This window comes from Daphnia carinata, chromosome 10, assembly GCF_022539665.2.
Source record: "Daphnia carinata strain CSIRO-1 chromosome 10, CSIRO_AGI_Dcar_HiC_V3, whole genome shotgun sequence".
In the NCBI taxonomy this organism is placed as follows: domain Eukaryota; kingdom Metazoa; phylum Arthropoda; class Branchiopoda; order Diplostraca; family Daphniidae; genus Daphnia; species Daphnia carinata.
The window spans coordinates 1,902,233-1,917,890 of NC_081340.1; the positions used below are offsets into that span (position 1 = coordinate 1,902,233).

The following is a 15,658-nucleotide window of genomic DNA, read 5'->3' on the forward strand; positions in this document are numbered from 1 at the left end:
CGCATTAGATGTGTTCTGAGCAACGTGTTTATTCCTATTAAAGGGTTTCCTACGTTCGTCTACGTCGTTTATTGCAAACAATTTCATATTATTAGCGGACGTTTCAATAACGAATTCAAAATTCGAATGTGGTTAACTTTTATTGAGCACTAATCAGTGGAAAAGATCAAATTCAAACCATCACCAATGGAGTACACGATAAAACTAAAACTCAGTAAGAAATCAATATTTCATATGGTAATCATTGTGTGCACGGTATCGATTCAACATCCAATAGTTATTGCACACTTGTGGGGAAAGCTGCCAGGTGGGTAACTGAGTGTGTTGTAGTGTAAACAACATACGAGTATAGAATCCGACAAGTGGCCGAATTTGCTTTCAGATGAAAGCTAATAGCAAAATTAATCAGCATCTGCGTGCGCAGTTACGTGTCCACCTGATAAAACTATTTTGGCAGGTGGCCGATTAATCAAAATGGTTCAACCTGTTTTGGGAGGGAGGGGACGTTCAGATTACACAGTTTTGAGTAACGAAGGGGATGGTACATATAAAACATCTGCTGTAGTATCATTCAGTGAATAAATAGTAGCTGATATAAAAACGGTTAAAGGAACGTGCATTTTTCATGGTCCTCGATTCGATTAGTCATAATCAAATCACTGCATCACTTGTCTTGGTGAGTTACCGACTGACATCTGGCAGCCTTTTTAAAACTCTTTTTTCATTTAGCTTTTCTGTTGAACCATGTGTGATGTACGATTTGCAGTTTACATTCAATTTTTTTTTTTTCAAGTGACCAAAGAAAAAAACCGGCCATCAGCATGATTCTGCCAATTGCTCTGATAATCTTCAGTTGCTCGGGTTTGCTCCCGAACGCTGCCGCCATTTACTGGGGGGACTGGGGCCTGTTTCAATGCTGTCCCGACAATGCACCCGCAATCGGTTTCAAATTAAAAACTGAAAGGCCACAGGGATGGGGAGACGACACGGCCCTAAATGGAATTTATCTCAAATGTCAATCGAATTCGTGGGTTTCGTCAAGCGTAGGACCGTAAGTCTCGTGTCTTTCGGTCTTTTTTTTTTATGCCATTGTAAAAATTCTAATGATGTACCGATATCACTGGAGTCAGCTGGGGAGGTTTCGGTAACGAATTCATCTGCCCGGCAAATACTTTCCTGACGTCGTGCCAACTGCGTGTGGAAGGCCGTCAAGGACGAGGAGACGACACAGCAGCCAACAATATGAACTGCAAGTGCAGCAACGGCCAAATATTGTCCGGAGACGGTACGCACTGGGGCGGTTGGATGGCCTGGTCTGCTGAATGTCCCACGGGCATCTGTGGTCTGAAAACACGCGTCGAAGGCCGTCAAGGTGCTGGTGACGACACTGCTCTCAATGATGTTTTATTTAGATGTTGCTAGATGATACGTGTAGGCTACAGGCTTGAATGGCTCCTGATAAATGTTGATTCAACTACGTTGGGTGAAGGCTTTGATCGTCTGGGGTTTGAACGCATTTTGCTTGAGAGAAAATGTCACGAACTTCTTTGGGTCAATAAACACATTTTTCATTTGCCGTGGAAATGAATGGACGTTCAAGAGTCATAATGGCGTCGATTATACGTTTTCGCCAAGGCTCGTCTTACGTCGTCTGCAACTTCATCTGACGTGTACTAGCCTATACGAAGGACTAGATCTCGCATGCGTAAACCGATTCGACAGTGGTTAGGTATGATTTTATCGTCAACCGTTTTATGGAAATGTAACCAGCTTTGCATTTCGCTTCCTTGCTTTAGAACGGTAGAGAATGTTGTTAGGCGACCAGAGATCAAAGAAATCCTATCCATCATGGCGTGATCGTCAGTGCCAGAAGAAAGCGGAGTAGGGAGACGGAAGATTGTCCAGTGAGAATTCGAGACCAACATGAGAGTTTGGCTCGCTTGTTGTAACTGAGTAGACAGCGCGATGGCTATCAGTTATCGGTCAGATGTCCTGAATTTTCTGTTGACCTATGCAAATGCCTGTTTCGAAAGAGTTAAAGACATTGTTCGTCATCTGCAATCTAGACAAGAACCAACGGTTCAGTCCCACATTTCTGGGTAAAGACACAATCATTAAATTCCCATCAAAATACTGTTTTTAAAAATTGAAGTTTGGAAGGGTTTGTGAAATTCGCTGAGTGCTCCAAAAAAAAAAACAGGAAAACTTTGAGCTCACGAGCTTAAAAAAAATACAGTCTCTGGAATCAAAGTCGAGAAGACAAAACAAAATTGCTGTAGAACAGAAGAAGTAAAAATAAATAAGTAAATAAATAAAAATTCTGAAAGAAAACTTGGCTGGGGTAAGAAGTTAATAATATAATTTTATTATTTTCTTAAAAAAAAAAAAGAAAAAATCTTCATCGGGGACTAGTTTGATTCCCGACTGTCAACAATCTTTAAAATTACGTTGTATCACAGTGAATCGGCATATTCAGTTTTGTAAGATTCAGTAGATGCAAAAGAGTTTTATTTAACATTAGGAACACAAATAAAATTAGTCCGAGTTGAGCATTATTTAACACCGAAAGTCACATAGCAAACAATTGTCCGTCATGAATGCGCATTCCTGCAGCTCAAAGGGTTTTAGATACCAAAATGCGTTAGCTCTTTTTCTAAAACCTGGGGGAATATTACAATAGGTCCTCGATAGTATAGTGGTCAGTATCCCCGCCTGTCACGCGGGAGACCGGGGTTCAATTCCCCGTCGGGGAGGTCTTTTTTCATCCGTGTGGTTGAAAAGACCAGCTTCGACTCATTTTGCTATTCGTCTAAATAGCGATTGAAACCTTTAATTAGCTATTTTTTCCGATATAATTTAGAAGCCAAAAACCTTAGGGACTTTTTAGTGTTACCTATACATTTGTCGTGTGGAGGGAAATTTTTTAAACTGCCAATTGCTAAACGCAGAAGAAACAAAGTTACAAACAAAAAGGCCTCAACAGCTAATACGATTGCTAAGACTTGGGGAGATTCCCAAAAATATGTATAAGAACTAAACAATGTCGCTCAGGTTAATTTTCGGTTTTGGCACCCTCGTTATACAACGTATTGTCAAATAATTGTACTGCTGCCATTACCATCGAAAAGACCATTTAGCTTACCGTAGTAATTTCCCCATTGGAAATATGACACCGTTTATTGAGCAATAAAAAAAAACTGTAATAAGCATGATAGCTTGAAAGAAAGTCTTTTAAATTTGGAATTGCTGCCAAATGCCGTCATTACCATGACAACCGTTTAGGCGCTTCTGCTATGCCAATGCAAAAGACGTTTCGAATCGTTCGTCAAAGGGAAAACAAAGGATATCCATGTTTTCTCGACATTAATCGTCAGATTTGTACTAACTCTTCAAATTCCGCGTTGCTCTTCAGCAATCAAGTTGTGATACTGGCCTATCGTTGACAAAATAATCACGAAGGAAAATGGAACAGTTATTTGAACTTCGCCCGCGAAAAGATTTACTAGATCCTACCTTCGAAGGTTACAAACTGAGTTTGAATTCATTGCCTGTTTACAAACATGACGTACCTGTTGCTGTGGAACACTTAAAGCCAAATGATGAACAGTTTTCCTTTCAACACGTGAAAACTTTTGGGTTGCACAATCATTTGATTGATGACCCTTGGCATGATGAAATTGCCTTTTTTATATCGAAAGACCTGCAAATCTTCAAGATTAACCTGCATTCCTTGGTTACTTAAATAATCTATTTCTCCAGTTACATTTTTGTAATAAAAAGTTTTACAGGTTAGCCAAAGCCCAGAATTCAAATCAGTTTGGCAAATACCACGGCATCTTGAAAGTAGAAATGGTTGGTTTAATGCATCTTTAAGCTTTGCTGGGCCAGAGCTTGCAGTTGTGACTGATGGAGGAGGTGTCTTACATATTTTAGACACAGGTGTGCGCACCCCAACAAATTCTCATCTGTGGCAGGTCTATACATACATGTGTTAACGTAATGAATCCTATCTAATTGTTCCTCTGTTATTTTAAGGCCAAACTCACTAGTGAAGCTCTCGGCAAAAGTGAACCATTTAAGATTACCCATTCAATGCTTAATACTATAGAAAGTAATCAATCAGAGACCCTTTCTATTCTGGCCCTTAAAGTTGAGTCTCTTGGTATGTTTATTACGGTGTATTATTATTCAAGAAAAAATGTTTCATTATAAAATTATTTAACTGCAGATAAAGTTGAAAGCCAAGTTGCCCTGTCTGTCTTTGGTTGCAGTGAGAAGGAAACTCCATTCATTAACTGTTTGGAATGGGTGCAGTATGAACATGTAGACGGACATTGGTCTTTCAAGCAACTCAAACGTTTAGCTATACCTCACGGCTTAGATTACGCTTCTGTTTTGAGCCCTGGTAAAGCGCTGTGCCTTATTGCCCGAGAACCTCTTGGCATTATATTCGATTCGAACAAGGATGTGGCTACGCCGTTAGCAAATAGCACAACAACGGAAGGTATTTGGAATTGCACTTTTCATTAAACTGGAATTTATTTTCATATGCTATCCTAGATGAAGCCGAAACTAAGATTGCCTACACTTGGATGGAAAGCCCAGAGGAAGTGACTGTATGGATAACATTTGACAAACAGACGTCGAAGCACGATTTGGTCGTTAAAATTGAAAGTCAGGCATTGAAAGTTGTGTATAAAAATCAAACATATTTGGTTGGCGAGTTGGCTCATCCCATTTCGGTCGAGTCCAGTACGTGGACACTGTCGGATGGGAAACTGGAGATTATCTTATCAAAAGTTGACAAGTCACTGAGTTGGAATCATCTTATCCAAAGTGATCTTCGTGGTCGAAAAGTCCTGGACCCCGAAACAGCCGCCGATTATGAGAGCGTAATTAACATGGGCATGAAAGAAACGGTATTGAATTGCCTGTTAAATTGGTTATCTGTTTCGCCACGTCACCAATCCCTGATTTTCTGTTTAGCAAGCAGAGAGCGGTGGTCGACCTCCTGTTTTCAGCAGTGAACAACTAGAGGAATGTGATGATATGCCCATGGATGAGTCGTGTATTTTTCGTTTTGATGGAGAAACTAACGAATTCACACACAAAGTATGCAAGAAGCTACGATGCGCGAATTCATTTGAAAGGAAAATGGCTTTTACGCTGCATAATTTTTTCTTTTACAGGCAATACTGAGTGGACAGCTTCTGTTTTTTACTCAGTCCGCTCCTGGGTTGGCACCAGCCTTCTGTTTACGTCACGACGTCGATGGTCTTATTTGGCAGCCTATGGGCGACGAACTAGAACAATCCTGGGGATGCTTGCACACGGCTGCACTGCAGGCCTTGGGCTACATCCAGGCTTCTAAGGAGCAACGGAAATTTACCGTAGCACCGCCTAGTAAAAAACCTTAGCAAAAATTTCTGTTCAGTCCCACTAAAATGTTTAAAATTCTGTAGATATGACGTACGCAGCGTTGTGCGATGCCTTCAGTCATGTTTACATATACCGCCAATCGACTTGCACTTCGGCTGGAGTGGAAATGGTCCATCGACCTACAGGCCGACGGGTGGGTAACATTGCTCGTCAACAAGTTCTCAATATCGATAGTCCAGAAGAATGTCTGGGTGCGCTGGCGACAAACAGTTTTTTGCTTCTTCTGACATCGTCGTCTCTTTTTGCTATTCGTGTAAATAGCGATTGAAACCTCTAATCTTTCAGTTGCTTCCTGTAATTGAATCAATACCTTTTCTGATCCAAATGCAATTTTTGTTAATTTCATAGTTTTAGTTCATAAATTTTACAACAAAGCAAATCTCTATTGAGAAAAAATTTCGGTTGAATTTCCCGATAGGGAGTCCTTCTAAATGATATATAGTAAACAACTGATATTTTTTTCGATATTTCTCTCAGTAGATGGCGTATATGGCACGTCCGTCCCCCCCCCCAAAAAAAAGATCTTTTCTGTGTTTTACTGCTATCGCCATCTAACGGTCATATTTCTAGTTAATTCTGTACATACACTCACCGAATATCTACTGGATCGCGCTAGCGCTGTAGCGTACTGGCGCGCTAGCATTGCGTCAAATATTCGGTGTATTTTAAAATAGATTAACTCAATGAAAAAAATAGGAATTTTCCCGGAATCAACATTCAATTTTGAGTGTATACTGTGATGTTCAACCAATTCCGGTGAGTGTCAGTTTTTGCAGGAAAAAATTTTAAGCCCGACTCAATAAGCCCGACTTTTCTTAGGCCTTGGGCTGGGCTTATTCCGTCGGGCTTAAAATTTTTTCCTGCAAAAACTGACACTCATCGGAATTGGTTGAGTATCAGAGCATATACTAAAAATTGAATGCTGATTCCAGGTAAATTGGTATTTTTTTCATGAAGTAAATCGTTTTTGAAATATATCGAATATTTGACACAATGCTAGCGTGCCAGTACGCTACAGCAGCTAGCGGGATGCAGCCGAAATATTTGGTGAGTCTATGTGGAGAATTAGCTAGAAATCTGACCGATAGATGGCAAATTATGGCAATCCGTTTTACCCCCCCCCAAAAAAAAATATCGGCCTTTTTTTTCAGTTTCCCTGCTATCGCCATCTAACGGTCGGTAGATGGTGACAGCAACCGGAACAAATGCCAGCAAAAAGCAAGCAAATGCCAAAGGTGAGACATGCTGGAAAAGCTTGATACGAATGTGTAAGCGTAGTTTTGGAATTCCGAGGTGCTAGCCGGCTGTTTGGTAAAACTTCATTTAAATTTGGTTTCAATTCAATATGTTTTACTTATTATTTGTGTGATTACGCAAAGGATTGCGCCATCCAGGCAACGTGGATATTCTGCCATGTGGTACATGATAAACCTAGGATTCTTCGTCAACATGCAAGATGTTACCCCCTGGTGATGCTTTTTCGCTGAGTTTGTTTAGTTTTCTAATTTTAATCGTTGTTAAGTTTTCTAATTTTAATCGTCAATGTCGTATTAGCAAACTACTGTTGACAGAAAAGCTGATACATTGGGACAACAGTTACAACAAGTGTGATGAATAAATCACCATAGACCAGTTGCCTTGCCTTCCCAATTGCAACAAAGACGAATCATGGAGTCAAAAACATTAAAAGGTGGTACTATTTTAATTGTTTTAATTGATATATCACTAAGTGCTGATATGTGTGTAGAACGGCTGGAATTCATGTCATCCTGGAGAGGATTTAAAAAAAAAAGAGCTGTATGCATGAAACAGCTCATTAGTCATGTCCTAGATGAATGCCTGCGTCAGCCAGCAATCTTTCAATGGCTAACAAGCATTTAATGGTTTTGAAAATCGTGGTTTGCACTTCCTAAGGCGACATTCCTAAATCCCACCTGTCAAAAGATTTGAATGCAACAATTTTTATTCTGAACTGATGCCTACCAAGTTCTTTTTCCATAAAATGAGGTGTTATGAGGTTATAATGGAAATTGCTATCAAGACTGCCGAGACCAGGTACATTGTTTACCTTAACGTTTAGTGATCAAAACAACCAACTTTGTAACCTTTCTGTTTTTTATGGTGCATGGAACGTCCAATCGGAAAGCCCATGGAAGATCTCTGTGGCCAACACGAAGGGTTCGTCCAAACTTTCGTATTCAAGTTTTGGCTATGGTGATCATTTGCAACTGCATAGCCTTTTAGAAGCTCCTGCCAGGAATCTACAGGAATATGGCAGATGATGAATTTATGTACCATGTAAGCTATATCAATAAGAATGTTTTATGCTTATCTATGTTTTATTTTCTTAATTTAGATTAATAGCAATAGTGAACCCGCAAAGGTTTCTGGTTGGGATGTGATGACGTAAAGTTATAATAATTTGAAGTACGGAATTGAATTTCCCTCCATCAGTCGCCTGTGTATTCTCGCGTATTATGGTATTAATTATTTAAAAATTGAAGTGCATATCTGGGCTCCCTTCCTTTCCGTAGCCCCGTTTCCCCTTGACTCATAATAAGCCCGTAGGGGGTCATGCCCCTACTGTACGGTATATTTAAAAATAACATATACCGAGGTTTGGAGGGCTCTGGCCGGAAAGGGGACGTGGGGGTCCTCATAGTTCGATGATGTGTTCACGGAGGGCTATGTCGCTACCCACAAATCCGAATTAAAGGTTAATCGCTCCTGTAAAAATGTTCCATTTCTTCGGCTCTTCTTCCGGCTTCTCTTAGCCAAGCACCGGGTAATCTCCCCGGTGGGTCAACCAAGGCAGTGTCTCCCCCTGCCTGGGTTGACGGCAACTTTTGTAAGTGTTTATATATCCCTTCAAAAGTTGCAAAAACAATTGTATTATGCATAGGATTGTCAATAAAAAACTATTTTAAACAATATTTTTGTAAATTATCTTTTGACTTATATTGCTGTGGTACTTATTTGGTTGTAAAGCTTCGGAATACTTTCACTTTTCATTTATCATACAGATAATGCACATTTGATGTATAAACCTTGATAACTTTGATACATACGTGAAAGCGTTTTAATACTTCTGATTTTTTAAATTTTGACTCTCTGGGGAATCGAACCCTTTACGTTCGGCTTATCACGCCAATGCTCTACCATTGAGCCACGAGTCATATTAGATTGAGTTGTGTTTTTGCTTTTAACGGACATCCCATTTTCACTTAGAATAATTTTGATGATTGTTTTAAAACAAAAAAACACAACTTTAGATAACATGACTCGTGGATCAATGGTATAGCATCGGCGTTGCACGCTGAATCTCTGGGATCGGTTCCCATTCGAGTAAAACAAAATACAAATACAAAATTACTACAGAAAATATCCAGGTATTACATGTTGTTCATTGAATCTAAGTTGAAGAATTCTAAGAGTGTAATAAATAATAATTGAATAATTACAGGTCAACGATAACCCAATGGAAACAATGCTTACTATCAGAGGTGGCAAAAACAATACAGATGAATTGAGCAAGCTAAATAAAAAAAAAACTGATAAATGTAATGTGTGAACAAAGCGAACACAGATAGTGAAAGAAACAAATTTTGGAAAAAATTATTCTATAAAAAAAAATTTATTGACAATTCTCTGCACATTAGAATTATTTTTGCAACTTTAAAAAGGCACAATAGCCCTTTCAAAAGTTGCCGTCAACCCAGGCAGGGGGAGACACTGCCTTGTTGACCCACCGGGGAGATTACCCGGTGATTGGCTAAGAGAAGCCGGAAGAAGAGCCGAAGATATGGAACATTTTTACAGGAGCGATTAACCTTTAGTTCGGATTTGTGGGTAGCCACGTCGCCCTCCGTGAACACATCATCGGACTAAGCGGACCCCCACGTCCCCTTTCCGGCCAGAGCCCTCCAAACCTCGGTATATGTTATTTTTATATATACCGTACAGTAGGGGCATGACCCCCTACGGGCTTATTATGAGTCAAGGGGAAACGGGGCTACAGAAAAGAAGGGAGCCCAGATATGCACTTCAATTTATGTACGTCAAATACCATTACGCTAGCTAATGTTATTCTTTTCATGGGTAATTCCAATCGTGTTTCCAAACGTCAGTTTAAATAAAATCCAGCCTCATTCTGAAACCTCATTTCCGATCTGTTACGACTATTTACCTAAAAAGACAAACCAAAACCAAATCAATACAAAACATTTTTACTTGTGAAACTTACTTTAAACAGTTTTGTGTGTAATCCTTTAAGTGGTTTATACTTAAACGCTTCTGACAGAATTTCTAAGGGAAATCCAAACACGACAAAGTATGTACATCAATTATTTATGCCAACAGATAACTTCATGTTCCGTAGAAGGGTTCCTTTCCGATATGGCTAATATCCTTTAGAATAAATAAGTAGACATGAACGTTAGCAATTCGCCTGAAACCGGTTTTAAAATAATATTGATGTAGGGAAATAAATACATGAACCTTGTGCAAAAGAAGTGGAAAATTAAACGAATCCATATTTTCCATAAGGCTACGCCGTTATTTGATTTAGTGATCAGCATACCTGTTATCCAATAATGGTGATCAGAAGAAAGAAATTATAAACATACAAGAATAAGACTTTGAAAAGATTACAAAAAAAAGCAAAAATGTAGAGTAACTGTTGGAAGATTTTCTAAAAGCAACAACTTTCTGTGCACTTTTAATCATCTACTGATGGTATTACCAAAGCAACAATTAAGCGTTCATTAAGTGCAAATGAAAGAGCTCCCATTAGAGAAACTTGCCCCAATTACCCACATGCTCTTACTAGGAACAATTGGCAATTGTTCCACATAGACCAATGAATGGACTAAAAACAGTGAGTAACAACAAGCAAAAAAAAAACACCAACTTACAACTAACTTACAAGAAAAAGTCCAAGAAAAAACAAAATATAGCAAAATTTCTGAATAAATCAGTCAAGAGCTCATACGGTACAGCAGCTCCTCAGATTAAGTCCAACCAGAAGTTCATAGGGTGCTAGCTGTTTACCTATGACATGATTTACACTGAAGGTAACAAAAAATTGAGTTTAGAGTGCTTTCCAATCACTAGAAATATTTTCTGAATAATTTATTCTAATGCTAAACGATAATTTGTGGCTCTGAGGTGCCAATATTAAATCATACTGCCTATGGTATCTGACAACTTACAAATCCCACAAGCATAACATGTTGCACCTGTGAAACAAAATTGCATTGAGTTTCAGATGTCGATAAAAATAGTTGGCTAACTGCATGGCTGGATTTACAATGGGCTTATTTTGATTGAACAGCTTGAGTTTTCCTGCTGTATTCTCTCCATGATATGTTCCGTCAATCACACATGTAGACTCCTAAGTGAAAAATAGTAAAACTCACAACATAACCAGAGGTGACTAACAAATATTTACCGAAGCAATAGTTTGCTGGCTGTCAGTACGAAACTGAGATCCTTCTAATGAGACATTTCAAGAATCCATTATGAACAAAAAATGTTTAAAATAAACTCACTTTCCCGAGCACGAACAGCATAACAGTCCAAATGGGTGGATGAAACGATTCTAGTAGATACAACAGCAGACAATCCGAGAACCAAGATTTACTTTTACTATGATTATTTAAGGAAAAAACTAGTGCTCTGTAGATCAACGGGATTTTAGTGTCACGAAGTGCTATTATCCCGCGGATACCAGGTGGCGCTAGTGTGGTGATTGTGGTCGAATATATCCATTAAGCTAGCGCGATGCACCAAAAATATTAATTATATTTCAAAAACGGTTGACTTAATGAAAAAATAGCAATTTTCCCGGAATCAACATTCGATTTGAGTATATCCTGTGAAATTCAACCAATTCGGATGAGTGTTGGTTTTTGCAGGAAAAAATTCTAAGCCCGACTAAATAAGCCCGACTTAAGAATAAGAAAAGTCGGGCTTATTTAGTAATGGGCTTATTTTCAAGCCCAACAATTTGACAAAAAAGGTGTACAACTTGGAACTCTATAAAAACTATACGTTATGCTCAAAATTAAACGCTGATTTTCGGGAAATTATTCATTTTCTCGTCAGACCAACAGTTTTTTTAAAAATATATTGAATTTCCCGATAGGGATTCTGCCAGGATGATATGATGTAGGGCATCACTGACCCCTTTTTTTACGATATTCTCTCAACCTTCGGCCATCGGTAAAAAGGAAAAAGAAATCCTTACTGTATGTGCTACATGTTGGTATTTGCATATTTCCAACAAAAACAAATGTAAAGTAGGGATAATCCTTACAGTTCTGCTAAGAAGCAATAAATTTTTTCTTAGCACCAACAAAGTTTTTTTATAGGTAATCAGACAACGATCGGCCTGCAGCTTCTATTAAGAAGGCAATCACGGACAAATGCTGTTTGATTTGAGCCCACTCAGTCGGTCTTTCCGCTTCTGTCTGATTGCCAACAGCCTCCAAAAGATCCGTCAAACCACTGAAACTGCTGCTCGAATAGCTGTTGCTTGAGCTTGGCGCAAACACAATATGGCTATGTTGTTTTGATTTTGTCAGTTATAAGAAAGTACATATTGGAAATGTTAGTGTCGTTTTTTTAGAGAGAAATGGCAAAATTGTAACTGAATGAAATACTTGTATTCTGGCCGGTTGGGCAGTCCATGCGGGTCGATAAAGTGGCGTTCCAATTGCATAAGCTGATCGTTAACTTTTCGTACGGCCAAGACACTGGTATATAAAAAAAATGGCAATGGAAAAGCACAATAATCGCAATAATATTCATTTACGTACTCGCTGGAATCGATTGTACTCAAGGTGTTGTTTTGAAAGTTCCTAGTAGCTGCGCTGAAGTTCCTGACGGCCGATTCGAAATGATCTATATTAAACATACATGAAAGATTAGCATCATAAAGTGAGCTCTTGCCATGTATCAGTTGCTATTTTCGAGCTGAAAAATTCGCTACTAACTCAGTGTGGCGTCATTGGCCAACAATTGTGCCTCGTAACGTGTTTTTATATTGGCAACACTCTCTGACAAGTAGATGGCGTACCAGGCCAAATCCATTGGCAAAATGACTGATTCTGCTAGATTGCGAGCGATCTCTGTCCAAAGCTGTGTGACTGCTCGGTGGTACAGGAAATCTTTGTCGATAATGTCAGCAACTAGGTGATGCGTCTCATAGAGTGTGTGCTAAATGATTGAAAATCCAACAGCTAGTTTAGACGGATAGTTCTGTAACTTACAAGGTGGAACTTACATAGAGGGGATATGATCCAATGTTCTATGAACGTTGCATAGTTCAATGTGAGACGCCCAGAGATAAAGGATTGATACCCCGTTACAGTTATGCTAGAGATCATTTTTAAATAACACAAATACCTCTTCATAATTGTAACGAATGTCGATGGAAGGAATGCCCAAAATGTGCATAAAAGCTGTGTAGTCACTCCCGCTTCCTAAGATATTCACCCTGTATGTTCCGTTTATGCAAGATAAATATTCGATCATAAAATGTGATCTCTTATACAATTGATACAAAAATCTAAACTCTTCACAATTGCTAATATACCTTGGTCTACCCGGATGCAAAGTGTCGGGATAGCGATAGACCCAAGTATCAAATAAGGTAGGTCGTCCGGCTTCTACTTCTGATTGGCTGGGATTTTTTATTTTCTTAGAGCTTTCCAAATAAACACTATTCATTAGTGGTGCGCCTTTTCCCCATAGAGAATAGTTGCCTTTTTGGTAGGAATTCTCGTTAAGTATATGTGCTTTAATGGAATGAGGGTCAAATAGAAACCGATATTCAAACACTTACCTTGGACTGCAATGTCAATGTTCAGGTAGGCCACAGCCCTTTGACTCAACACCTTCGAGTGCTCCTCAGCCCACTCGTAGGAGCCTATTAGTCCGTATTCTTCGGCTCCCCAACTACAAAAAACGAGACTTCGTCGCGGGCGCCAACCTGTTTGAGATAGAAAGATGTTTAGTAAACGATTCCGAATTTAACACCTGAATATTTAGCTGTGATCAAGTTTCGCTTTTCCGAAGGCTCTTGCCATTTCCATCATACAGGCCGTACCACCGGAAGGATCAAGAGAACCGAGAATCCATGCATCGCGATGATTTCCGACCAGAACATAACGATCTGCAATAGATAAATGTTGTCAAATTGCGTATTTAACTTGGTTTATCTAGCTTACCTGGTTCTTCTTGGCCGTGTAGCATGCCGATTGTATTGTATATTGTTGCCATTTTATTTGCTGTAAGAATTTCCATTTTGATTGTCCAATTTATGGACCGGAATTCAGGCCCTAAGAAATATGTGGTGTTTAAACTGCCCCACCATTCGGCTGGTGCTTCCTTCCCTTTCAATGACCTGCAAATAGAACATGCCATAAAACAAAACATCAGGGTTAGCATCTCACAATTGAAGTAAGTGGAACCTAAGTAAATTCAAGACATCCTGCTCAAATCAGGACTTCGTATTACTAACCGTAATAAGATTTCTGCTTCGTCATAACCTATCGGTTGCACAGGGATGTTGGGCAGCACGGCCTGTGATTGAGGAATCCTATAGGCACTTTCTTCAACGGTGGACACCAAAACACCGATTTAGTTTGTCTTAAACAATTCCTACACGTTTGTATGAAAATGCTTATACCGATGGCTGGATAGAATGGAGTTATGGGATCTCCGTTTCCAAGCATAATGGTGCCAGACTGGACGGCCATACCCGGCATCCACCACGAATCTGGATATGTTTCATTCCTCCCTTTCTTGGCAAACTCCTTCGGATCAGAGTACAATAATACACCAGCGGCACCTTTCTTTTCCGCCAGATCTGCCTAGTAAAGAAAAAACAACAAAAAAAAACAAACAAACCAAACATTTTAAGTATTTAGTGCTACTAGTAAAAAATATATTGCTCATTGGCTTACGATATTTCCCCGAAATGATGCACCGTAACGGGCTAACACGATCTTGCCAGTAACGTCGATTCCTTCTTTAGCCAAATACTCATAATCAGCTTCCTGTCCAAAATGAACGTAGACTAGGCCGTCCTATATGACGAACACGTTTTAGTCTAACTAAAACTCAGTGACGAGTCTAATATTAATATCTACAATCAATGTCATTTAACGTACGCATGTAACAGTTCCAGTTCCAGAGTATGCATTGAAATTGGGTGCCACAAGAGTTGAATTCTCTTCTGGCGAGTATAATGGCGTTTGTTTACCCGAAGATGTGAAACTGGCTACACCGTTGCTATCAATGAGATAGACCTTATTTGGCTTCTCCATGTCTGGATAAGACAGCAGAACATGGTATGGAACTACAGTGGCCTGGTCTAAACCGAATTCGAGAAACTGATCGCGCAACCATTCAGCCTGTTGACGGTCTTGTGCAGTTCCAGCTAAATGAGGAACACTACTTAGATGTCTGAAACAATGTTAAAATGAATGGTATGGGTACTGTAGAATATAAATTTTTCAAACATCCAATTGTAAATTATTACTTAAGGAAGCTTTCGATTTTTGCAGACGAAATTTCGTCTTGTAAATCTTGGAAGACATCTCGCTTATTTGCTGACATCGATCGACTGGCGTTGTTGTAACCAGCATAATAAAGACCAACACCTTTATTTTGGAATGGAGTTTCCGAGATTAAGACGAAAAATGATTATTCGACATTTTACATATATGAATCGAGTTCAAGATAAAGCATACCGATAGCTATGCCTGTGGCAACGTAGAGGATTGCAAATCCAAAAACCCAGTTCTTGTTCATTCTCAATATTTTTGGCCGTAGGGTAGAATACGTGAAGAATCTGGGCTCGAATCACCAACCTGTTGCACACGAAAAGCCAAGCTTTTCTGTGACATTTCGTCTAGCTTCCTCCTTATTACATCGTTGTTCCGATATAACCGGATAACTTTCTACGACAGCGAGCAATTGACACACACACCACATGGCATTTTCCCATGCAACCGTTCTGGTGCCATTTCCATTGGTCTGGCAAAAATGACCTTTAAAATAGGTACATCAACTTTGAAGTACTAATCACTAGATAAACTAAATAAATAAAACATTAAATTGGATAGGATAACAGCTCGTCATATCTTCCTAAACCCAAAGTTCCCCCAGACTCACTGAACCCGTCATTCGTCTACTTGTTTACCTATGATGC

The 15,658-nt window shown here is 39.3% G+C and overlaps 2 protein-coding genes, 1 non-coding gene and 1 pseudogene across 3 annotated transcripts; 3 read left to right on the plus strand and 1 right to left on the minus strand.

Moving 5' to 3' along the window:
* The first annotated feature begins 615 nt into the window (after positions 1–615).
* LOC130698201 (vitelline membrane outer layer protein 1 homolog) lies at positions 616–1,584 on the plus strand. The gene is made up of 3 exons (XM_057520976.1): positions 616–676; positions 794–1,051; positions 1,131–1,584. The coding sequence occupies exons 2-3, from the start codon at positions 822–824 to the stop codon at positions 1,420–1,422; spliced, it is 522 nt and encodes a 173-aa protein (XP_057376959.1). The 5' UTR covers positions 616–676; positions 794–821; the 3' UTR covers positions 1,423–1,584.
* A 1,097-nt stretch (positions 1,585–2,681) lies between these two features.
* Positions 2,682–2,753, plus strand: Trnad-guc (transfer RNA aspartic acid (anticodon GUC)). The gene has a single exon. It is a non-coding gene; the product is annotated as a tRNA-Asp (tRNA).
* A 546-nt stretch (positions 2,754–3,299) lies between these two features.
* LOC130698091 (nudC domain-containing protein 1-like) lies at positions 3,300–5,784 on the plus strand. Its single transcript, XM_057520900.2, has 8 exons — positions 3,300–3,733; positions 3,789–3,974; positions 4,036–4,162; positions 4,229–4,504; positions 4,561–4,919; positions 4,987–5,112; positions 5,190–5,403; positions 5,463–5,784. The coding sequence occupies exons 1-8, from the start codon at positions 3,464–3,466 to the stop codon at positions 5,705–5,707; spliced, it is 1,803 nt and encodes a 600-aa protein (XP_057376883.1). The 5' UTR covers positions 3,300–3,463; the 3' UTR covers positions 5,708–5,784.
* Positions 5,785–11,649: 5,865 nt separating this feature from the next.
* Positions 11,650–15,629, minus strand: LOC130698101 (putative N-acetylated-alpha-linked acidic dipeptidase; annotated as a pseudogene).
* Positions 15,630–15,658: the final 29 nt, after the last annotated feature.